Genomic DNA, 23143 nt, shown 5'->3' with positions numbered 1-23143 from the left:
GTCGAACCTAGAGAAGATGATCCTCAAGAAAACTCCAGAGGGACCTAACCAAGCGAGGGGAATGGACTCCCCCATGGAAAATGAAATTCACTGTTGGCAAATGCAACCACGCGTGCTGGAAAGAATAGTATGAACGCACGTCGTGCTGTGTTCTGAATTCACCGACACAGACCCTGCGCATTGCTGTGCCTGGCATAATGAGAACCTCCGTTGTTGTGTAGTGCCAGTGAAAAAGGCAAACAATGTTCAGCTGCATAAGCAATAGGATAGAAAAGAACATGGGATAATGAGAGAATCAGTTACTTTAAATGGGCCATAAATCCTCATGCTTCTTGGCACAATCCAACCCCTAACTGACATCTGGTTATGAACAGCAGGGCCATCCGTTAACCACATGCCTCCAGCACTGGAATCTGAATGATGGGCCTTTGGCTCAGAAAGAGATCAAGGGGCAGCTCCTCCGGTGGGGGAGAGTATTAACGGAGAGAGGCCTGAGCACAGGGCCAGGAACCAGGAGTTTTTCCTGCCTCTGATCTTGATTCCCTTTGTAGCTGTCAGCCAATATGGAACAGGCTGTGAATGCTGAGGTAAGCCTCTGGCAAAGAAGATGATCCTGTGTTGAAGGCTTGGTTCTGTTCCTAGCTGTGCCACCAATTTGTTTTGCAACCTTGGGGAAGTTCCTTAACCACTTGATGCATCAGTTTCCCATCTATCAAAGGAGGGCAGTCCCTGTCGCACAAGGATGCCTGAGCATTAGCGAGCTGACTCTGTCACGCACTCTGGAGAGGAGGTGCGTGCATGCACGAGCAAGTGTGAGCCGTGCCGTCACTAGAACAAGTGTTGGATGGCGATTGTGGTGTCACACACCCAGGCCGGTACAAGGAAGGCAAGAGCTGGTTCTCACTTGTCCTTCAGGAACTGGAATGATGGAACTTCCTACTGGAGTGGTCCCTTTCTGTGTGCAGAGTCGGAGTTCTTTGTTCCGAACTGGGGCCGGCTCGGGGGCTGGGGTCTCTGTCCTTATCCTGTGGTAGCCCCTCGCTTCAGTCACCCCACCCGAGGGGCCTTGAAATCTTCAAAAAGCAACAGAGGGTCCTGTGGCACCTTTGAGACTAACAGAAGTACTGGGAGCATAAGCTTTCGTGGGTCAGAACCTCACTTCTTCAGATGCAAGTGAAGAGATCTTCAAGGTGAGGTCAGCTCCTGTTCTTGAGGTTGCTTTCTCCCCAGCTGGATTATTGATCCCTCTTTAGCCGTGAGAGACACCTGCCTAGTGCTGCACTATTCGTGAAACTGCACTGTCGAGAGCTGCTTAAAAATAAATGAACCAAAAGCGTCATAACGATAGTAAACATGGCTTTAACTGTTGGGAAGCTGCCACCTGGACAGCCAATGTGGGTCAACTCAAGGCATAAATCTTATCTCCCTGCTGAAATGAATGAGGAAGCAGAGAGTTGGAAGGTTGTTGTGAATTTAAAAAGAAATAAGACTTCATCTCTTAACAACTTGGCAGTTCTCTGAATTTCTCCCCCTCCCCCAACTCATTCCCACGGCAGCTGCATTTCCTACATATTCTTAGTCCTGCCTCAGTGTGGGGAGGAAGGACTCTTCCAGCGCTGGCTGATTTATTTCTGGTAGGTGATCCAAGCTGAAGTTTGAGTCAAGTGGCAAGCTCCCATTGAGACCCCAGCCCATGTCACTTCACGATGACACTGAACCAGTGACGGGTGTGTCTGAAAACTCTTTAAATTCCCTTTCTCCCTTTTTGTATGTTCTTGGCTGAAGATCTACCAAATATCCAGGGAGTTGTGAGCATTCCTCTCAAATTCGGCAAAGCGCATTGCGAACCTGGATTCCTGCAGTGTGAGGACTGGTCCTGCACCCCACCCCCCGAAACTGCATCTCGCTGGATCACGGGACGGAGATCCCTGCCCTGGGTTGGCTTGCAGAAACCCAAAGATTGTCCCACCCTGATGCCTGAGAGGGGGTGCAAGGAAGGGAAGGGGGGAAATGTAAGGGTCTGGCTCTGGTGATGCTGAAAGCATCTCTAAATTGTGATGATGAAGTGGGCAAAGGAGAACCTGTGGTGCTGGGTTCTGAAAGGAGGAAATCCTGTGGTAAAAGGTCCCTGCATGGATTCTGAATGAGATGCACCCATGTTCCTGGCCTGAATTCATGCTGCAGGGAGCATCCCCTTCTCTGGGTCCGTAAAGAATCTCTGTCCTGGAATCTCTTATCTTGGGGGCCATCCTGGATTATTTTTGCTTTGCAAGAACCAGTCCCTCTTAAACTAAGGGGTAAACAATGAGAGAGACCATCCGAGCCCTGCTCTGCAGGACATGGTCTTTCTTCCTTCCCTGTCCCAGTAGGTCTGGCTGGACTTGTTTCCACCAGCTTATGTACGTGCCTCTCCTCTACCACTGCATCCCAGCTCAGTTGTCTGGGCAAATCGGCCCACACCCTGCAGGTGCTTTCCAGTCTGAGTGCATGGAGCTTCGTGTCTCCGGCTTGCCCTGTGTCTCTGGCAAACGGCTCCAGCATCCTCCTTCATTACTTCCTAATTGAACAAGTGGCTCGTTGAGCTGGACAGGCATGGCGCCGTGGAGAGACGACCTGGGCACTCTGAGTGGAGGGAGCAAGGCTAGAGAAGCCAAGCAGGCAGGAGCTCACGTGGCTGGCTGGCCGGCCCACTGGCTCGCATGCTGGCGACTGTTCAGATCACGTTAAATTAAATGTACAGAAAACTAACAGGGAAAAATGACTCTTTTCGCTAACCAATTAATAGGCCCCAATCTCCCACCGCCTCCTTCTCCTCCACTACTGGAGTCACTGGAGCGTCTGCGGGGAGGCAGAGGACTGCCTGCATGGAGCTCCTTGTACGATTCTCCCCATGCTCTTGGGCCCTGAGCCTGCAAACGCTTCTGGCCGGATTTTTCCAGAGCTCAACTCCCATTGTTCTCAGCGCTCTGGCACATCGGGCCACTAAATCCAGTGAGCAGCCCCACTCACGGGAGTAGTCCTGACGTTCCATGGGACTGTGTATGTGAATAAAGCTACCCGCCTGCTTGAAGTGGCTGCAGAATTCAGCGACTGCTTCCTTTACAACCCATGTATACAGCATAGCTCTGCAGAGCCCAACCCGAGTGATGCTTTCTCTCTCCTGGGGCTGCCTTTTTTTTAAGACAAACCCTTTTAGTGATTGCAAAATGTAAAAAGCATGTTCAACCCCCCCTTTGCATTGCGCTGGGCAAACCCCTTTTTGCGGGAAAGCCGCCCGACCAGACACAGTTGAGGTCTGCAGGACAGAGCCAGTCTAGCTGCATCCTTGGTATCATTTTCCTTCTGCAGCTGTGCTTGAACGGAACATTGTGCAGCCATCGCCGCTAGAAACAGGCGGCAAGGGGAAATGAATATACTCAGAAAAGCCTTTTCCTCCCTGCCCCCAAAAGGAAAGGACTGTTGTTTTTCCTCTGACAGATTCTGCTTTTAAAGCCTCGAATCCAACTGGAGTGGGAGGAACACTGCCCGTGTATTCTATGCTCTTTTCAGACTGACACCCACCAGTATTAATTTTGTATATGGAGATACCTGGAAAGGACCTTGCAAGGTCATGGAGTCCAGCCCCTGCCTTTACAGCAGGACAAGTACCATGCCTGGCAGATTTTTGCCCCAGATCCCTAAATGGCTCCCTCAAGGATCGAACTCACAACCCTGGGTTTAGCAGGCCAATGCTCAAACCACTGAGCTATAGTGCTAGGTTCTGTACAAACACCTTGTGAGACAGTCCCTTACACTGTACAGTGTAACTAGACAAGGGTAGGCTGGGAAACAAGCACAGTGATTAACCCAGGTCATGCAGCAGAGCCAGGAACAGAAGTGAGGTCTCCCGACCGCCACACCAACACCTTATCTGCTAGGCCACGTGGAGAACATCGGCAACCTCTTGCACGGAGCTGCTTCTGGGCTCTGATTATATTCCGCCCCGGCTCTTGGGGAGGGATGGGGGGCAATCCAGCATAACCAAATTGGCAAAACGTGACTGTAACCATCGATATTTAACTGAGCAGTTGCAATAATCTGAAGCCGGGAGGGAAAAGCTCGTCCATGTCGGGCTAATATTAAAGACTTTGAACTAAGTCGCTGATTTGGCATTTAAAAAAACCTCTGTTCTGGTCACCTCCTTGTGAGGAAGGAGGTGGCCCATGAGGAGTCATGCTGTGCTGGATTTGATAGTCGCCACATTCCCTGTGGTGACCTCTGCAATTGCCTGTTCTTCCAAACAGCTGAGACCCGGAAGTGGGCTCACCCACAGAATGGGACATCTTTGGCTCAAAGTGAGTCTGATCTCATGTGCCTTGTCCACCTGGACCCCCCCGGGAGTCATGAGCACCCAAGAAATGCAGACCCGGGCTTCTGGCGCTAGGCTTCTTTCACTTAGGGCTGCCTTCCTGGCGTCTGTCAGTCTCAGGGTGGAGAGGCGATAAATGGGACCAACATCCTCCTTTTAACAACTTTGAGTTCAACTTTCCAATCCCTGATCCTTGAATGATACCCGTTGGCGTTGCTACTAGGCAAATCAAAACACTGACTCATGCATTTGCTTCCCTTCAAGGTTAATGGTTTTGTTGCGTTTAAAACTCTGGGCCTGTTTTCCTCCAATCTAACCTTGCACCCAATTAGTGTTGTTTAGAAATCTGTCTTCTTCCTGCCTGGCTCTCCTCTGGAGAGTCTGATTTTAATAAGCCACGCCAGGGTGTCTTTTATGGCCTAACAATGCTGTCTTGACAGCGAGTAGCACTTAGCCTCTGGTTCTGTGTCTAACAGCCACCACAGCTCACTGTAGTTAGACTATAATATGTGCCCTCTTGGCTCGTTGCTTCCTTTAAGGCTCCCTCGTGGAAAGGACGCATGGTCGGCGCTTCTCCACAGGATGCTCTCTGCTCTTTGGTTCCTCTTCATCTGCCTCGTAACTACCTTGGAATTCCTGCAGCATTAACCTGGACGAGCTCCTCCCTAGCTGTGCTGTTTGCTCCTGTGGCAGTAGTTCCCCTGGAGTGGGCACTTTGCTTGCCAGGTGCGGCTGCCTGGCTTGGTGCCTTGGAACACGTAATCACCTCTCTTGCTTCACCTCCAAGGGGTGTCAGTGCGCTGCCCAGCAATAACTCTCCTCCTCCAAGCCATCTATCAGGATCCCCTGAGCTCCCTGGTCCCAGGCTATTCTGACTTCCGCAGCACGGGCTTCTCTGAGCACTGGTCAGCCCACGGCTTGCACATGAAGCAGATGGCCCCAGTGGCTCTCGCTGGGGGAGTGGGGGGAGCTCTCCCTGCCAGCACCTGGGGAGTGTGAGGGGAGCCGTGAGAGCTGGTAGAACTGAAATTCCTTGCTGGGGAATGGGGGATGGGGCTCTGTTTTCTTGGATTGTTTCTGTAACATCTGACCCAACCGAGTGGAGATCCTCCCTGAGGAGGCGGAGAGGTGCAGCCAGAGGGAAAAGCACCGACCTGATCTCCCCTTTCACTTCCAGTCTGGGTTATACATGCCAACACTCTGCGTTTCCCCAGCGCCTTCCACGGGGCGATCTCAACACACTGCACAGCCAGGGGGGGCCAGCCTCCCAGCTCGGTCAGTATCACCCTCATTTTCCAGAGGCTTTGAATAAATGACTTGCCCGACCACTTACGGTAAGTTGGCGGCAGACCTGGGAAGAGAACCCAGCATCCCTGAGCGTCAGCCCGGTCGGTGCCCACCCCATCCCTCTCGTCTGTATCCCCCAGAGCTACCTAAATGCTGTGACTGGTCCTGCTGCTTGTGCCCAGATATCGGGGGCTCGGGATGGCTGATTGCACCCCCGGCACTGGGCATGAACAGGGCTGAATTTAAGGGTAATTACAATAGGCTGCTTAAGTTTCCAGTGAGGAGAATAAAAGGCTCTGTCTGCAGAGAATGGACAGAAAAGGTCCAGTGGGAGGTAACGAATCCAAGCGTTTCTGTCGCACTAACCGAGGAATCGCTCACTACACAGCAAATGGCACCTGCTTCCTTTTGATCTTGGGTACGTCCCAGTCCTGGCAGCGCTCATCTCCCCGCTTCCTCGCGCCAACTCCAATCTCTGGTCCCCAGAAGCGTTGGTCTGTTCTCTGCAGTCGGTCTCGATATGTTGTGCTCTGTTCTTAGAAGCTCCTAGTCAAGCTGGAAGGCGAGGGGGGAATTTGGAGAAGAGCAACAAAAACGATTGAGGGGCTGGCTAGTGGGGATAGAATTCAAGGAGCCGAAGAGGGCTAGCGTGACCAAATGACCAGGGGCCGGGTGAGGGAATCATTCTGGGTGGCTCCAGGCTGTTTTCATCCTTATCCTCTATGACATTTAGGCTGAATGCCAAGGAGGTGGGAGCACGTGGGTCCCTAGCAGAGATCAGGGTCCTGAGCCTCTATATGGGAATTTTCCCTTGCTCCCCAGCCCCTGCTCTCCAGGAGCTCTCAGCGATGGGGTCTGGCCTCCCCCTCTCTGGGGTTGGCAGCCGTCTCCGAGCAGAGCGTGTACCTCCTAAGCAGGGCTGATCTGTTTACGGGGCTTTGGAGCGTTACAGTGGCCATGATTAATTACTCGGAAATCCTTGCGCTGCCCAGCCCCTCTCCCCTTCTTCTTGCCCGGCAGGCAGGGGGACGTCAAATGGCCCATGAGCGTCCCTGCTGGCTCATCAGATGCAGGCTTAAAGGCAAGCATTTAACGGGGAAGGGAAGGGGCCTTAATTCAACGGCCTTGGTTGTCTTCTGCCCTGTGATCTTGTGTCCCTTGGACTCCCTGGTGCCAATAGAACCCTGCTTCTTGGGCTTGGCTGCACAGATTTGATTGTTAATAGGCTGCCAATTAATATTCAGACAAGGGGGTGGAATCATCCAGGGGTTGCTGCCACCAGTTTGCTCTGGAACTGTTATGCCCGTGCTTGGCCTCCTCCTCTCCTCCTGGCGCCCACAGAACTGGGCCTAGAGCCGCTACAAGGATGCTTGTGAGGCAGACTTGGGATTGCGCAGGGGAGTGACTTCCCAGGGTGGGGACCATGGAGCGAGCGAGGGGTGAAAGACCCTGCAGGGATAGGCAGTAGCAGGCTGTCTCGTCTTAGGCGTGATGGCTAAGGGCCTGTCTCCATGGCAGGGTTAGCTCAAGGCATAACTTGCGTGTTGTCCCGAACCTGAACCCCCACCCGCCCCCAGAAATCTCTAGCTCTGGTTAAGTGGTGGTTTAAGCTCAAGGCAGGCGGCCCATCCGGTTTCGGTGAGTGATGCAGTGGGGACCTGGCTACAGGCTACAAACTCCCCTTAGCACAACTCAGCTGCCAGCCCTGTGCCGCTCAGGGGTTGGCCGAGCTGGGCTCGAGTGCTGTGATTGAGCGAATGGCTGCAGTAGACCCCAGCCCCATGTGTCTGCCCAGCCAGGCTATGACCAAACTAGGGTTAGGACATCACCTCATGGCTGTGGTTGGCTCCAGTGCCGTCTGGGACTCTGCAGCACCCATTCCAGAGAGCCCAGTGAAGCTAAGGGAAGCTGCCCAGTGCCAGGCAGGGTATCGGGGGAAGGAATGGGAGTGGCTGGCTGAGCTGGTGAGCCCAGTGCACAGACCTGCCTGGCCACACTGGGAATAGCTTTTGTTTCACGTGCTCATGTCTGCGGCTCCACCGGCGAAAGCAGGACACACGGTGCTCCAGCCAGGTCTGTCCTGTTCTAGTGGGGTGGCTGAGCGCGGCCTTGTCCCGTGTACGCAGCGAAACAGTGGGGACGCAGTGCTGAGGACTGTATTGGTTTTCTAGTGGAGATGGGGCTGAGACCTGTACCTCCGCTGCAGCGCCAGTGGCTAATACTCGCACGGTCTCTCCCTTAGTGTAGACGGGACCTGAGAGTCCTACAGCCAGTGCCCCCCCGATGCGGGGTGTTGGAGGAGACACTGTCCCCAGTAGGTTATTCAGAGCGCTACATGATATCACCCCTCCAAACTGGACCCAGAAGCTAGGGCAGAGATTGGAGCTTCGACATTGGGCACTGACAGCTGCTCCTCTCCCTTGACAGCTGCATTGCGCACCAGCTCCAACTTCGGGGTGAGCTTTGCGGGCAGCCATCCGGAGGGTATGTGGCAGGGAAGGGGAGTCTAGAGGGTGTGAGGGCCTGTTGGTGAGGGCTGCACTGAAGAGACAGAATCTCATTCTTCTGGCCGCCTTTAGGGGAGCTGCCCTGGGCCGGCTCTGCTCCCTGCGGATCCAGGGGCAGCCATGCCTCTAGTGGGGCCAGCCATTTGGGTGAAAGGCAGGAGATGCCCTCAGTGGTCTGGGCTGAGAGGTATGGAAAGGATCATTCCCCCTCCCCTGCGCACCAACGCTTCTCCAATCTTCCCCCTGCCCTCCTGGCGTTTAGACCGTCCCAGCAAAATCTCTGCCGTAGCTCCTTGCAGCGCAGTAACTTTGAAGAGTTGCTTATCATTCGAGTCGTCGTCCCTCTGCCCCAGCCTCTCTGCCCAGCCCTGGGAACGCCTGGTGTGAAAGGCGGCCACATAGACGCTTCACCTGCTTCCTAAAGTGCCTCGAGCGGGTGCCTAGTAATCAAGGATGATTCATGGCTCCTCCCACCTCCGTGCAGAAACCTCCCCCAGCAGCAGCTGCTCGAGCTGAGCAAATGCTGTCTCTTTTCTGCAGTGGAGCCGATGAGGGAACCTGGCAGCATCAGCGGGCCTGTGGTAGGTCATTGTGGGATGACTGCTCAGTGCGCTGGCTACTGCAGGTGCTGGGAAGGAGAAGGACAATGTCTCCAGGGCTGCCTAGGGGGATGGGAGCTTTCTGACTCCATGGGGCAGTGAGTTCTAAATTGGCTCAGCGAGGTCCAGTTTCCTGCCACGGCTGGGTTTGGGGGGGCTGGTTCCGACTCAGGTAGGCAATATTCCTTTAGGTACTGTAATATTTGAGTGAATCCTGACCTACTACTTATATCCCCAAAACACCTTCGAGCCCCACGGTGCTCGGTGCTGTACAAAACCAGGACGCTAACCAGCTCCTGGGTGGGGCAGTCGTGCCGAGTCCTGTGCGAGGCTGGTTTAGAGGTGGGAGTTGTAGAGTTTAAGGCCAGACGAGACCATTCTATCATCTAGACTGACCTCCTGTAGAATAGGCCAGAGTATTTCACCCAGTCTGTCTAGTATTGAGTCCACGATGGGTGCTCGTAGCCGAGGAAGGAGCTGAGATACCCGGGAAGGGTGCTGGTAGTTGGGAGAGGGACTGACCAGATCTGCCTCTCATCTCTTTGGCTCCTGGGGCCCAGATTAAGGCTGTGAAGTGACCATGGGGAAGCAGAATAGCAAACTGCGTCCAGAGATGCTCCAGGACCTGCGGGAGAACACCGAGTTCTCGGATCTGGAGCTGCAGGAGTGGTACAAAGGCTTCCTCAAGGACTGTCCCACCGGCATCCTGAACGTGGAGGAGTTCAAGAAGATCTATGCCAACTTCTTTCCCTACGGCGACGCCTCCAAGTTTGCCGAGCACGTCTTCCGCACCTTCGACACCAACGGGGACGGCACGATCGACTTCCGAGAGTTCATCATCGCCCTCAGCGTCACCTCCCGGGGCAAACTGGAGCAGAAGCTCATGTGGGCCTTCAGCATGTATGACCTGGATGGTAACGGCTATATCAGCCGGGAGGAGATGCTGGAGATCGTGCAGGTAAAACGACCCCCTTCCCCAATTCCCTCTCCCCTTGGCCGTGTGGCTTCCTTGTGCCTGGGCTGCTGCTGCCTGGGACTCCAACTGGATGAGATTGCTGTATTGCCCTGCCTATGGGTCTGAGCCAAAGGCCATTGCAGTCAAGGGAAAGCTGAGATCCAGGCATCCATGTAGGCCCCTTCCTCTAGGAAATGCCCCATAGGGACTAATCCTGCATCCTGCCCAGGGAGTTGGGACTAGCTTGAACAGGGCCAGTTCTCCAGAGCCATGCACCCTGACTAGTCATTTGCCCCAGCTCAGAAGGGCGAGTGTATCTCCTCCACCCTGCCCTGGTGTCAGCAACCAGCCAGGGCGCAGTCCAGCTGGGAATTGGATTGGATAGGTTTGTTCTGTTTGCCCCAGGGACCAGCACTGCTTCGGGGGCTAATGCAGGCAGGCCACATGTGTCTGTCAGCCCAGGGGATGCTGGGACCAGGTGGGATTCAGTGGCTGGAGGATGATGACACTTGGGAGGATGGAGGGGTGGGGGCTGGACTTTATAAGGAGGAGCAGATTCTCTTCACAGGTTTGTCTGGCCAGGGAATGGTGGGGGACGTACGTACGTACGTGCTTTAACAAGGACTCCACAAGGCACGTCATAAAAAAGCTTGTATCTCCTGGCCTCCTCCTCGGCCTGTGGCCCAGCCTCCCTCCCTCTCTCCGCTGAGCGGGGCAAGAGCAGACTGAAGAGTCGAATTTAATGGGGGAAGGGTGAGCTGGACAGATTAGCCAAGGGCAGAGTGTGAGGTGACTGTCCGTCACGGGTCTCTTGCCTGGCTCTGAAGGGCAGCCTTCTGGCAGGGCTGGGAGAAGGTCATGCTGTCCAGACCCCCGAGCCTTGCCCTCTGCTCAAAATCTCCTTTCTCCGATGAAAGGCCAGGATGCTGCCAGTCCGTGGTGTCCGCTTTTCACGTGCTTTTTGCAGAAACAAAGAGCGTTGCTCTCAAAGCAAGAGACCGGCCTCTCCTCCAAACTGGTCTCTGCTGCTTTAGGTCCTGGGCGAAGGGATTTAACATCTGCCCTAGTAGCCGAGGAGGTGGTACGTTGGCAGTGAAAGCTCCCGTGCCCGTGGGGGAACCGTGGCTTTGAATCCAGGGGCGAAGCTAATGGCTGACTCCGTTTTCCCGCTGAGATGCAGGAAGGATCAAGCTGGTCCTGGCAGGGCTTAATGCACTCGCTGCCGTGAGCCAGGTGGGAGCGCGGCAGGATGCAGGAGCCCAGGACATTCATTGCTTGGGGGTGGGAGCAGTGAAGCATCTGAAAGCCAGAGCCTTTTATACTGAGTCTGTCCTCTGCAAATCAAAACCTTGAAGGGCCCAAGGCAAGGAGTAACTGGAACGGCGGAGCAGCGAGGGAAATGGGCTTCCTGGCTAGGGCATTTGGCATTCGGGAGCCCCGGTGGCTATGTCTCTAGTGGCGAGAGGAGACCCAGCTGTACTCCACTGTCATGAGGGGCACGTCTTCCGCACTTTCGGCGGGGTACCCTGTGCACTAGCCCCTGCAGGGAGTATAGGCGCTGGTCTTGTCCCAATGTCAGATGGAGACTGAGATCTGTTCAGAGGGGCACTGTCTGCTTCCCTTCATCCTAGAACCAGCTCGGGCGGGGGGCTGCACTTTCCAAGAGCAGGAGTCATGAACTTGCCCGCCTGGGATGGGTAACCCAGCCTGGGACGTGGGGATGCTGTCAAGGTGTCGCAGGGGAACTAGCAGGAATCCTCCCTAGCTCCTCTCTGCCCTCTGCGGGCAACAGTTTGTTAGCGCCTGGTGTTTTCACTGTAACTCGAGCTGCTGGGCTGGGGCCAGCCCCCTCCACTCTTCACAAGTGCAGCCAGGTGCGAACTGCAGCCGCTCTGTCACCTGAGCAGAGGTAGTGGCAGTTGGGCCCCATTCACCAGGTCATCCCAGTGTCCATCTGTGGCCTTGGATGAGGGGCTGCTTCTGATGTGGACGTCCTGATTGGCTGGGGGTACAAGCCACCACCTCTATTGTAAACTGGAGAGAAGAGCAACTCCCCTGAACAGCCAAGCCAGGGCTGTAACACCTGCCCTCTGCAGAGCAGGCCGTTACCAAGTGTCCCTGGGGGAGAGGGCAAGACGGGCTGAGCTGGTCTGGGGGGGGGCGTAGGGAGCAGGAGGGCGCCCTCACCAGCACATCACCACCATTGCCCTAGGGCTGGGGCTAGCTTTAGAATTAACACCACAGCCCCGGCACTCTGAATCTTAGTTACAGATGCAGCCGGGCCCCGCCTGAGGAAATGACCCAGTAGCTATTACACTGATCTTGCTTAATCAAGTCTGTTCCATTGTATTTCCCTGCTGATGTGCTGGGAGTTGATGCCGCTAACAGGCTTATTCCACTGGGTTTTTTTTTTAAATGACGCTCATTCTCCAATGTAAAAACCAAAACCTGTTTGCAAAGGTAGGTGTGAGCCCTCTCTGCCTTAGCTCCGTGGCTTCTAAGTGGCTTTTGCAGCTACTCCCTCTGGGCCTCCCCCTCCACTGACCCCCAACACCCACCCCCAGGAACGGCAATTGCAGGGTTGAGTCGGCAGAGGTCACGACTCCCCCTCTGTCCTGTTCTCCCGCCCCTAGGCCATCTACAAAATGGTTTCCTCGGTGATGAAGATGCCTGAGGATGAATCGACTCCAGAGAAGAGAACGGAAAAAATCTTCCGACAGATGGATACTAATAATGACGGTAAATGAGAGGAGACGGAGGGAGATTAAGTAAAGGTCTCATTGCTAAATCCAGGGGTCTTAGGATCAGAGACACGCAAACTGATTAAATGCATCGTTTTCGTTTAGCATGGGGGGGGAGAGGGGGAAGGAATCACAGCAGGGGGTGGGGGGAAGAGACGGACAGGGCTGCTCTCCTGTGGCCGTGCCATGATATAGCAATGGCTTCTGGGGACCTAGTCCCCTGGCTCCTTGGAGGGGCTAAGCCCAAGGCCAGCAGGCTTGATGGTGTTTAAAGCAAAACCAAAAGTGGCATCAGACACACAGACCCACTTACTTCCTGGGCCCTGCAGTTAAGGGCGAGGCTATTTGGACGGGTGGCCCAGTGGTTAGGGCACCAGGGTGCAGTTGGGGAGATGTAGGTGCAATACCCTGCTCCGCCACCGATTCCATCACCCAGGGAAAGTCCCTTAATCTCTCTGCGCCACTATTGCCCATTGGGGATAATAGCCATGCCCTGCCTCACGGGGGGGCTGTGAGGACAAAGACCATAAGAAGAAATTCAGCAGCCCAGCCCTGGGCTTAGTCTGTCCAACTTTCCCCTGCCAGGCCAGCCCAGGTCGGGGCGGGAGAGAACAGGGCATGGGAAGATATCTGGTCTCCACTTAATTACGGTCAGTCCAGAAAACTCTGTCCCAGGCATGGCACTGTTGTAGGAACAGCCGCTCCACCCTCACCATCCTCACTGCTCTGGGGGCAAGGGTCCCGTTCCCAGCTGACAGGAGAATTATTTCACACGGCAGGGACCCGAGAAGCCCTTTCCCGGACAGCCTCCCCTCCCCATAGGTGCCCATAGCTATCGAGCTGCAGCAGAGAGCGGGCAATTACTCGGTTGTGCATTCTTGACTCAAGGGTTGCAATCCGCAGCCCTGTATTGCTAGGTGGGGGAGGGGGCTGGTCCTGGCCTGGAAAGGGGCAAGCCCATTTCAGATGCAGGCCACCTTTGAGCTGACCCGGTGGTGGACACACCAGGCCCTTTCTTCTCTCCTTTCCCCAGGCAAACTCTCACTGGAAGAGTTCATCAAAGGTGCCAAGAGCGACCCCTCGATCGTGCGGCTGTTGCAGTGCGACCCCAGCAGCGCCTCGCAGTTCTGAGCCCTCCTGAGGGGAGTGGGGGATGGGACCCATCCTTTCCAGAGAGCACTACCAAGACACCTGACCTCACGAAATCACCGGCTCCGCCATGGAGGCCAGCTTCCCATAATCCTCTGGGTGAACGGACATGCTCCCATGAAACGACAGCACGGCCACTGTTTCCTCAACTCATCCATCCTGCTTCCCTCATGCTGAGTCCGTAGCCACGTCCTTGGGAACGTTCAGCAGGTTCTGGGGCTTTCGGGGCGGGTGGGGAGGCAGACAGAACAGGAGCCAGCCTGCTGGAGGGAGCACGGGGCCTGGGTCAGCGTTGTCCTCCGGGGGTCCCTGGGAGGTGGGGGCGGGCCTTGGTCGCCTTGCTCAGGATCTCTGCCTTGTGAGGTTGGCCAATGCAGCCGGGGCCTTGCAGCGTTCGCTCCCCTGGCTGGGTTGCTGCAGTCTGCATGGGAAGTGGCAGCAGGGAGAAATAACTGCCCCTCTTTCAAGCTCTGCCCCTCCACAGGGGGAAGGAGGAGCTGCTCCTCTCAGCCCACAACCCATCGGCTGCACCAGCAGCCTGCAGTACCCTGAAGGGGGGGCCTAAGCTCACAGTCTCCCCTCCCCCCAGCAGGAACACAGGCAGGTGCTCTTACCCCTTCACTGCCCCCCACATGCCAGCCCTGCAAAATGGGAGGGATGAAGCCGCTGCAGGGCCAGCAGGTAGCTATAGTGAAGAGCCACTTCACTGGGTCAGGCTGCGCTCCAGGCTGCCTCTTCGTGTTTCCCCTGAGGACTGACTGGTGTGTTGGGGGCACAACCCCTGGGCACACGCGTAGGGCAGTAGAGAGGGCCTGGCCCTCCCTTCTCGAGACGGTCGCCGTAGGCGAAGCTAGTGGGAATAGGCTGGTGTCTCTGCAGCTAGTAGCGATTGCGGGGTGGGAGACTCCAGCTAGGGCTGTAGGAGCACGCCCGGAGCTGGGTATTTTCCCCGTGCAGCTCAGGAGAGGCCCTCCCGGCTGACCACGGCCCTCGCTTCTAGCTTCTGCCAGGATTTTCCATGGAGTCAGCCCCCAATAGCTCAGCAGCGAGCGCCAGAGCAAGCCAAGGCCCTGGCTTCTGCCAACCGCGGGTGCACAGCAGGGGCCGGGGCCTTTCTTCAGCCATGGGGCCCTGCGGAGGCTAAAACTGGGGGCTTAGGGAAGAAGCTTGATGGGGAAAGGTCAGTCAGCAAGGGGAGGGGCTCTGGCCCCTGCCCCAGAGCGGCTCATTCAGGGGCTGAAGGGGGCGGGGGAGTAATCTGCCTGCACAGGGGACTTGCCCTCACTGCTGGTGTCTGAAGGAGTTAACTAAAAATGAATTCCCAACACAGCTGGGGGTGCTGGCAGAACAGAGCCATGGCGGATCCTCTCTTACTGAGCCAGACGTTGGACTGCCTGCCCTCTCCCCCCATCCACAGCTGGCTGCGTAGAGGAGGACACCTCCCCTGACAGTGTCCTGGGTGGAAGGGATACGCCCCCCTCTACAGCCTGCCCCAGCTGGGGGGCAGGGGCTGAGTAAGTCCCAAGGGGGAAGGAGAGAGTCAGTGGTAGCAGCCTCAGCCCTTGGGCTGCCCCCCCACCTGATTGTAGCCTCCCCCACTTAGCACAGATGGGGGGCAGCCCTGAGGACCCCAGCACACACATTAAAGGCCACTGCTGTCTGTCACATGATTTTGTTCATCAGTATTTTGGTCTGGCTGCACACAGATCCCCTTGGCAAGGGGACGGGGGGGTTCAGCAGGGCCCCCCCGCACTTAACACAGAGGCAGAAGCCGCAAGGCTCTGTCAGCACAGCCCCACAACCCCCCCACCTGACCCCACCAACGCTCTCAGCCCAGGCTGTGGAGATCAACGTGTCCCGGTGTGCTCACGCACCCTTCAAAGCAGACGCTCGCTCGTCCCTTCCAGTAACGAGGGGAGTGCATGGGGTGGGGGGGTTGCTTTTGTTCTTTTAATATCTTCAGAATAAAGTTTTGTCTCCGTGCAGCTGCTTGTGGGATGATGTCAGACCTAGGCACGCTGAGAGCGAGATTTCGTCTATCCCTGGCTGGGGGAGGCCAGTTTACATCCAACAACTCCCAGCCCTTTCCTCGCTCGCTCCCTGCAGCCAGGCAAGCAGGAGAGGGCTGGGAGATTAACGCAGCAGGTAGGACACGTGTCAAGCCGGGTGGAGGATCCCTTCCCCTCAGTACAGCAATGGGTCTGAGCAACAGCACCGCCCTGGGGAGGAGGCTGGGAGAGCATGAGCCATGAGGCCAGTGCAGCATATGGGAGAACAATGGGGGGAGGAAATCAAGCCCCTGAAGTTGCTGGGACAGCAGAGCCTGGTTGGGGGCAGGTCCATGCGGTTGATGCACGAGCGGAGGCGCCTCTGGCCTGTTCAGAGCCACACCGTCTCCACTCTGCCCTGCCTCAGGAGGACACGGCCCTCATTGGCTTCTCGATTCTCCACTGGGACAAGCTGCAATGTGACCTTGAAACGACATGGGAAGCGAGGGTGAAAACGGAGTCGCCGGGCACTAGAGCACCCCTAAAAGCAAGGCACCGGGCCGCAGTGCTCAGACACAGGCCTCAGCGCTTGACTGATCAGGCAACACTCCGTGCGGATCCACTCCAAGCCCCAGCCTGTGTCTTTTGCACAGGGTGGCCCTAGTTCCACACATCTGACAGAGCAAGGCTCTAGCCTCGGCCTTTTGATCCTGGGCTCTGATGGAGGTGGGATCCCCAGTTTCCATTTGGGGGCATGCAGAGCTTTGGCACCCAGTGGCTGAAAGCCCTGGGAAGAGCTACACAGAACCATCCCCTCTGACAGCCAAGTCCCTAAGTGCCAGGCTGGGAGGAGCTTTGGGATCATGGGCAGCAGCTCTGACAAGGAGTGAGCCTGGCCCACGGCAAAGCTGGAGGGGCCTGAATCAATAGCCAACCGGCATCTCCCAGCACTGGGAGCTGAAGGACGGGGTCACTGGTATCGCAATGGGACGCCTGGCCCAGCTGCTCTAACTTACCACACCGGCCAATGGGTGGGATGGAGCCACTTGGGGCCAGACCCTGAGCTATTACAGCAGCCCCATTGACAGCGCTGGGCGCGAGCGGAGAACCGGACATCATCTCCCCCTGGGCACATCCCACGGAGCAGAAACAAACCCCGGGATTCAGCCAAAGAGAGCAGTTACAAATAGGACATTGTGAATCCAGTCCCACAGCCCTTAGAAGGGGGAAGACCAGGGGCTCCAGAGCCAGGGTGGGGAGACCAGGCACGCCAGGGTTACCTTTTTCTTGCGGGTCTTCCGACACAGTTTCAGGTTGAGGAGCGCGAGGGTGAGCAGGAAGCACCGGATGCTGAAGATGATCTCCACCGCGTCGAGGATCAGGGACATGGTCCAGAGGGACAGCGTGGAGCTCTGCGGAGAGGAGTGGGGCCTGAGCCAAACCCACCAAAGCCAAGGGGAGCTGTTCCATTGAGCTCCACCTTCCCAAAGGCCCGATCCAAAGACAGGCACGCTGTGGTTAACAGTAGGTTCAACACCCAGCCCTGCTGCTGATTCACTGTGCGATCTCCGGCAGGTCATGTCCCCTCCTCCCCGTGCCTCAGTCTCCCCCTCTTTAAAGCAAGGATGATACTTTCTCTAGCCCGGGACATTTAATGCACAAGTGTCTACAGCCTTCTGAGGTCCCCAGACAGGTGCAAGAAGGGCACAGTGGTGGTGGTATCAGAAGCAGCGACATGATCAGAGCCTTTAAGGCCAGAAGGAACTAGATCATCTAGGCGGACCCTGGCCGTTCATTTTCACCCAGAGGCCCCTATATTAATCCCACAGATTAACATTCCAAGAGCCTGAACTGCACACTGCAGGGAGAGTCCCCGGTGCACCCTATGCTCAAGGCCCTTGCTATGGGATCCCAGCAAGGAAACCCCATAAACACCCCGTATTCCACCCCCAAGGTCCCAGCTGCAGCAGGGTCTCACTGCAGCAGCTTCTGCCCCTGCTGGGTGGGCGCCAGGGGCATTACTAGATACTGCTATGCCAGAGCGGGAGCGTCCCCCTCTCACGGGGATGTCAGACCCTCCCAAGCACTTACATAGACGCGGGTGGGATCGAAGGAGCACTCGTGGGAGATCTGGATCAGCTCCACGTTGGCGAAGGTGCAGGTGGCCAGCAGGGCGGTCCCTTTGTTGGCGAAGGTGAGGATAATGGAGACCGCCAGCCCCACGGAGCAGAAGAGCGAGAGCAGGGTGCTGCTTATGCTGAGGGAGAAGACCGCCCACTTCTGCGGCGAGTCAGAGAGAAACACAGCTTGTTACAGCAAGGGCTGGGGGGGCACAGGCCCGCGGGGCAGGCTGCCTGCATCCCTCCCGCTGCTGGCCCTTCACACAGATGCCAGGGAATTCAGAGCACAGGCCTGGGCGCACCCTCCCACTGAGTCACAGGGGGTACGGACCAACCATATTCTATGAGACATCCCCTGGTATCCCACCACAGCCTTCCCCCAGAGAGCTACAGATAAGCCATGTTTGGTATGTTTCATGCAGCTGCCCTTTCTTTCCTTGAAGGGTGGGTGAGTCACCCTGCACTGCACCCTTAGACGCAGACTCAGCCTCTGCCTCAGTTTCCCCAAAAGGAGAATCATGAGATTAATTTAAAAGTTTGCAAGTACTTCAGCTTCTTCCCCCTCCTCTATCCCCAACCCTCTCCTGGGATGGGAAGGGAGCTCACCCTCCATCTCCATTGCCCCTAGACATGCGTGCTACTTTCTCCCGAGCCTTACAGCCTGCTCTGGGGTTTGAAGCTCGCATGGAGCCACTAAAGTGTGTGTGTCTAACTCGTGCAGTGCAGCGCTCTCTCGCTGGGCGGGGCACAGAGCTGCAGCCTCACCAGGCAAGTTCCCAGAATGCATTCCCAAGCTCAAGTTCAAACAAATCTTTTCCCTCTAAAGTGCCAGAGGGGAAACTTGCAAACAGCCGAGAGGATCAGAGAACCCAGATAGACCCATCCAGAGTGAAAGACGAGACACGCTCGAGAGAAACGGGCCCTTTCCCCAGCAGAGCGCTGCCTTTGGTAGGGGCAGGCTCCTGCAGCACGACAGGACTTTGGGAGCCATCCTTACCAGGGCTGTTAGGGAAAGGTATCTGGACAGCACAATCGCAGCTATGCCACAGGAGATGGTCTGCAAAGGAAACAGACAGCAATGGGGGGAGATGCTCTGCCAAGCCCCTCAGATTAGAAAGAACTGGTACGGAAAGCCCCAGGGACTTGGGGGCTGTTGTCTTACCCCCACGTTATTTGCAGTTTACTTCCGTTGGTTTCCCCCCCAAAAAATCTAAAACTTCCTAGCCCTCTGCTATAGATGCACCTGTATAGCCGCCCTATAGAAATCCAGGCACAGCCACCCTTCGGAGCCTGCCTCCAGGAAAACAACCGCATTGCCATTCCCCACAATAGGGTGCCAACGTTCAGGGCCAGCTGTGACTCTTTAAATGCGGATGTTATTAAAACCCAAAGGAGGCACTGTTTCGCCCTGCTGTCCCACCGCTCGCTTCGGAGGAGGTACAGCAGGGAGGAGGCTGATCCAGCAGGTGCCAGAGATCGACAGGACTCCGTGACCTCTTCCGAAGGGCTGGCTCGTAATTGGGGCTGCAGCTCGCCTTCCTGAGCCAGGCTGAGCTGACGTGCCAACTGCAGCAACTCAACGCAGGGGAGAGTCGCACCCACCCCTCATTGTGGAGTGAGGCACGTCACTGAACGTTCTGCAAGTGCCTGAAATAATAATAATAATTAGGGTTAACAATTAAACTGACTGGTGCCGGCTTGACAGCTTCCGAGGCCAGCTTGGGGGAGAGAACACTCCGGTGGCCTTAGAAACCTCCGGCAATCAGAGACTTTAAGGGTAGGTGATTTTCTAGGATTGGCTTTTATTTTTGTCAAGGGCTTAATGTTCGCAAGTGTTGGAAAGGCAGCGAGTGCTCTGTACCGGGGCCCGCAACAGGAGCTTTCCCCAGTCGCTACTGAATCGGCGCTCACCGGTTCTAGAGCTTTCCTTAAACACAGCTTGGCAGCACCCGGTTTCTAACAGGACCTGGGATGGTCTCTGTCCTCGGGGGTGAGTCTCTTGCAGGGGCTGCAACATTCACATGAGAATCTGCCCAGAATGGCTCCATCTGCCATCCAGGTGCTTAACTGGCCCCCCTGGCTGCAGTATCTCTCCTCCCAACACCCCTGGGGAGTGGGCAGTGCTATTATCCTCATTGGACACATGGGAAACTGAGGCACAAAGACTAAGGGATTTGCCCAGGTCTGTGGCCCAGCAAGGAATTGAACCTGGGTCTCCCAAATCCAAGGGTAGCGCCCCACCCACTGGAGTACCCTCTCCCTTTTCATTGGCCGGCGAGACTAACAGGGACGGCTCCACGTATGGCCCCAGCTAGACCCGGGCCCCATCATGCCAGTCCCTGCCCCAAAGAGCTGCCACGTAGCCTAGGTACCTTTTGGGGTCAGACTGGGGACCAGATTGCTCCTGCTCACCCCAGTGTTGAATCTGGCCCACCAGGCTTGGGGGGGGGGGGGCGGGTCGGTGGGTGATGCTGCAGCCATGGCTGTCCTAACTACAGCAGCTTTAAGAATGAAGGGGTATGGAGCGCCCACGTGGGCAGCAGGAAGGGAAGAGACTGTAGCTCTCAGGCCCGGACTCGGCGGTTGAGGGGGGAAGATTAATCAGGAAAACAAAGAAACTTTGATGCCAGATTTTGTTTTCTTAAACAGCAGCAAGAAACTGCAGGTGGGGGTGGGGAGGGGGATCTCTGGCCACACAGCTCCCAGGCCCAGCCATGTCAGGCATTTAAAGCCAAGTGCTTTCCCCTGATGACAGCCCTAGTAAGTAACTTGGTCAGCCCTGGGAGGCAGCAGAGCACGGCTTTGTGTGGGTAAAGGGAAGCGCGGTCTTCGCACCCACACTCCACTGGTCCCCAGCAGGATCTCCCATCCATCGGCCTCTACTTCAGCAGGTGGCTTCCCACCAAACACCTGCAGCCTGGAGAGAGACGGGCATTCCCCCCCACCCCACAGCTTTAACCTAGGGTGTCCCCTCCCAGACCCTAAACCACATCTTGTGGTCCGTCCACTCTCCTGCCTCCTAACAAGCATCCTCTACCCCCGTTCTCTGTAGCCTCCCCACCCCCAAGCAGAGCCAGCATGCCAGGAGAGCAGTACCAAGATGGCCGAGGTCACCGAGATGATGTTGGCGATGGCGTACTGCAGGGAGATGGCATCCTGGGGGTTTGCCACGTAGCGCAGCACGGTCCCATGCACGAGGGCTCCGGAGATGAAACTGAGGTGTCCGATCACAATCAGGACGAGCCCCGTCTTCATCAGGAGCTTCTGGAAGCTGCTGGGATCGAGGGTGTCTGTGCAAGAGAGGAGGGAGGGGCTCAGCTCGCTGCAGCTCTAGTTCGGGTCCAGGCAGCACCACGATGGGCAGGCACAGAACAAGCACAGCCACACAGATCCCTGCCCCGAGGACCTTACAGCCCCACTGACACTGCCGTGAGGGGCGGAGCGGGCACGGATGAAGCTATGAGAAGCACTGATGCTGTTGTAATGCCCTATAAAAATCCCCTCTGAACTCCTGACCAGGTCTCTGGAGCAGCCGAAGAGCCTGTCCCAGAGAATTTGCAGGGCTGGGGTAGTTGAGCAGCACAGACGGGATCGGCCCCAGTCCCACACCCGCCAGTCGAGTCTCAGGGCTGGGACATGAGCGCACGGCGGTTACAGACGCCCGACTAGCGCCTGGGCGAGCGCGGCAGCGTTCTCAGACAGGTGAGTGGTTTGGACAGGGCACAGGAACAGAAGTGGAGCAGAGGGATGGGGCGAGCAGAGGGGAGCAGCGCCACAGGGCGGTACTGACTGAAGAGAGGAAGGATCGGAAGGGAAGAGAGCAAGGCTGTGGGGGGCTCAGGGCAGTCCAGCCCCAAGGCACAGGGCAGCTGTGCTATCTACAAAGGCTTCTAGAGGGGCCCAGAGAAGCAATAAGATAGCGGATAGGGCAGGAGAGCCAAGTGGAACTGTACTCAGGGTTCCTTAGCTAGGAGGACGCAGGAGCACCAGGTAGGTGGCCCCTCGGAGACTCCATTCCCAGTCTCTCCCCGCAGGACAGGAGGCAGGAGCACTGGCCCATATTCCAATCCCAGCCTCAGGGGCCCTGGCTGCTGGGGGGAGGTCAGTTACTCCTGCTCCACTCTGTCCTTACGGGAGGAATGGAATGAATAGCAGGGAGCAACGCGGGCCAGAGCGGACTCTCCCATCGCTCCCTGCCCCGAGAGCTCCAGCAGGTGGATCCAAGACCCTGGAGCACAGAGACTAAGAAAGGGACAAGGAAGTTCTGTAATCAGAAGCTTCCTACAAAACAAACAGATTTCTTTAAAGATTAACCACACGTTAAACATCAAAACGCCAAGAGATCATCTTCTCCCTTCCCAACAAGGGTGTGAGCGGGAAGGTGCCCAAGCCCTCTCTGCACTAGAGCTTACAACTCTGCGAAACAGAACTCTCAACTCATGTGATCCTAGCAACCCGCCATGAACTGCTCTTTGGGGCAGGGCTTTCTTACTCCTATTCCAGACCTACCCTGTTCCAAACACAGGCTGCAGCCCCTGGTGCCAAAGCCTTTCGAGATAGCAGAGCCTCATGCGCCTGTACGGACAGGAGCTCTGCTTTCTGGAGGTGATGTTATCAACCGCCCGCCCTCCCCTGGGACCAGAGCTCACAGATGGGGGATCTGGGTGGACTGTGCTTCTATTCCCAGCTCGGTCAGGCACTGGGTGGCCTTGAGCAAGTCACTTTGCCCATTCTGTGCCTCAGCTGTAGACGGAGAAGGATGCTGCCCAACCTCACGCTTCCCCAGAGCTGGGGTGGAAGGTGCTGAAGAAGCAAGAAGTGCTACGTTGTGGCCTCTGGTGACCAGCTCCCAGGACTGCCCCCAGAATCCTGTGGTCACCCCCTCCCTGTGATCAGGACGAGATCTGGGCATTGATCCTCCGGCCTCATTTCTCACGTTTGCCATCCCACTGATAGTTTCCCACTCGCCAGCTTTAGCGGGGGCTCCTCATTTCCAAGCTCTTACAGGAAGGCCTTTGAGAAAGAAAAAAACCCACCACAGGATGATGCAGAGGAGGCCCCACCGGTCTCCAATCCACCACTGCCCTTCCAGTCTGGCCCCCGAGCCCATCTGGCCGGACCAGGGTGCGAAATTCCCTCCCCTGCCTGTCACTTTGGGGAAAGGAAACCACTCACCCAGTCGACACATCTTGGCAGCTCTCAGATCAGGCCATTGTTGCTTCAAAGAGGGTCCATGTTAAGGCGTCTCTGCTTTCACCCCCCGGGAGCAGGCAGAGGCAGGCTGAGTTCCTGGCACTCCCTGGCCCTGCCCCGACCTGCGCACACACTTCCATGCACCTCCTGCCGCAGCTGCAGTTACCTTCCCACGGCTGTTTTAAATCTGCTCTTCCTGTTTGACTAGCTCCCCAGGCCAGAACAAAGGGCTCAACTCCACCTTCCCCTGCCCCAG

The 23143-nt window shown here is 56.4% G+C and overlaps 2 protein-coding genes across 7 annotated transcripts in view; one reads left to right on the top strand and one right to left on the bottom strand.

The window, feature by feature from the left end:
* HPCA (hippocalcin) overlaps window positions 1–15571 on the top strand; it is a 21153-nt gene extending 5582 nt beyond the window's left edge. For 3 of the 6 annotated variants that reach the window (XM_042844728.2, XM_008171042.4, XM_008171043.4), the window contains 3 exons: window positions 9302–9699; window positions 12330–12435; window positions 13471–15571. In XM_042844728.2, coding sequence (XP_042700662.1) covers window positions 9322–9699; window positions 12330–12435; window positions 13471–13568 — 582 coding nt within the window. In that variant the 5' untranslated portion in view covers window positions 9302–9321 and the 3' untranslated portion in view covers window positions 13569–15571. Of the gene's footprint in view, window positions 1–5512; window positions 5683–7877; window positions 8092–8627; window positions 8724–9301; window positions 9700–12329; window positions 12436–13470 lie in introns of those variants that run through there. The other 3 variants (XM_042844726.2, XM_042844727.2, XM_008171044.4) reach the window with 3 other exon arrangements.
* On the bottom strand, window positions 15515–23143 carry TMEM54 (transmembrane protein 54). Its single transcript, XM_005302146.4, has 6 exons — window positions 22870–23143; window positions 20791–20984; window positions 18692–18751; window positions 17666–17854; window positions 16855–16986; window positions 15515–16058 (listed from the first exon to the last, which is right to left on the bottom strand). The coding sequence occupies exons 1-6, from the start codon at window positions 22880–22882 to the stop codon at window positions 15966–15968; spliced, it is 681 nt and encodes a 226-aa protein (XP_005302203.1). The 5' UTR covers window positions 22883–23143; the 3' UTR covers window positions 15515–15965.

Source organism: Chrysemys picta, chromosome 23, assembly GCF_011386835.1.
Source record: "Chrysemys picta bellii isolate R12L10 chromosome 23, ASM1138683v2, whole genome shotgun sequence".
In the NCBI taxonomy this organism is placed as follows: Eukaryota; Metazoa; Chordata; order Testudines; family Emydidae; genus Chrysemys; species Chrysemys picta.
Note: the sequence above shows the minus strand (reverse complement) of the source record. Positions and strands in the feature narration are given on the sequence as shown.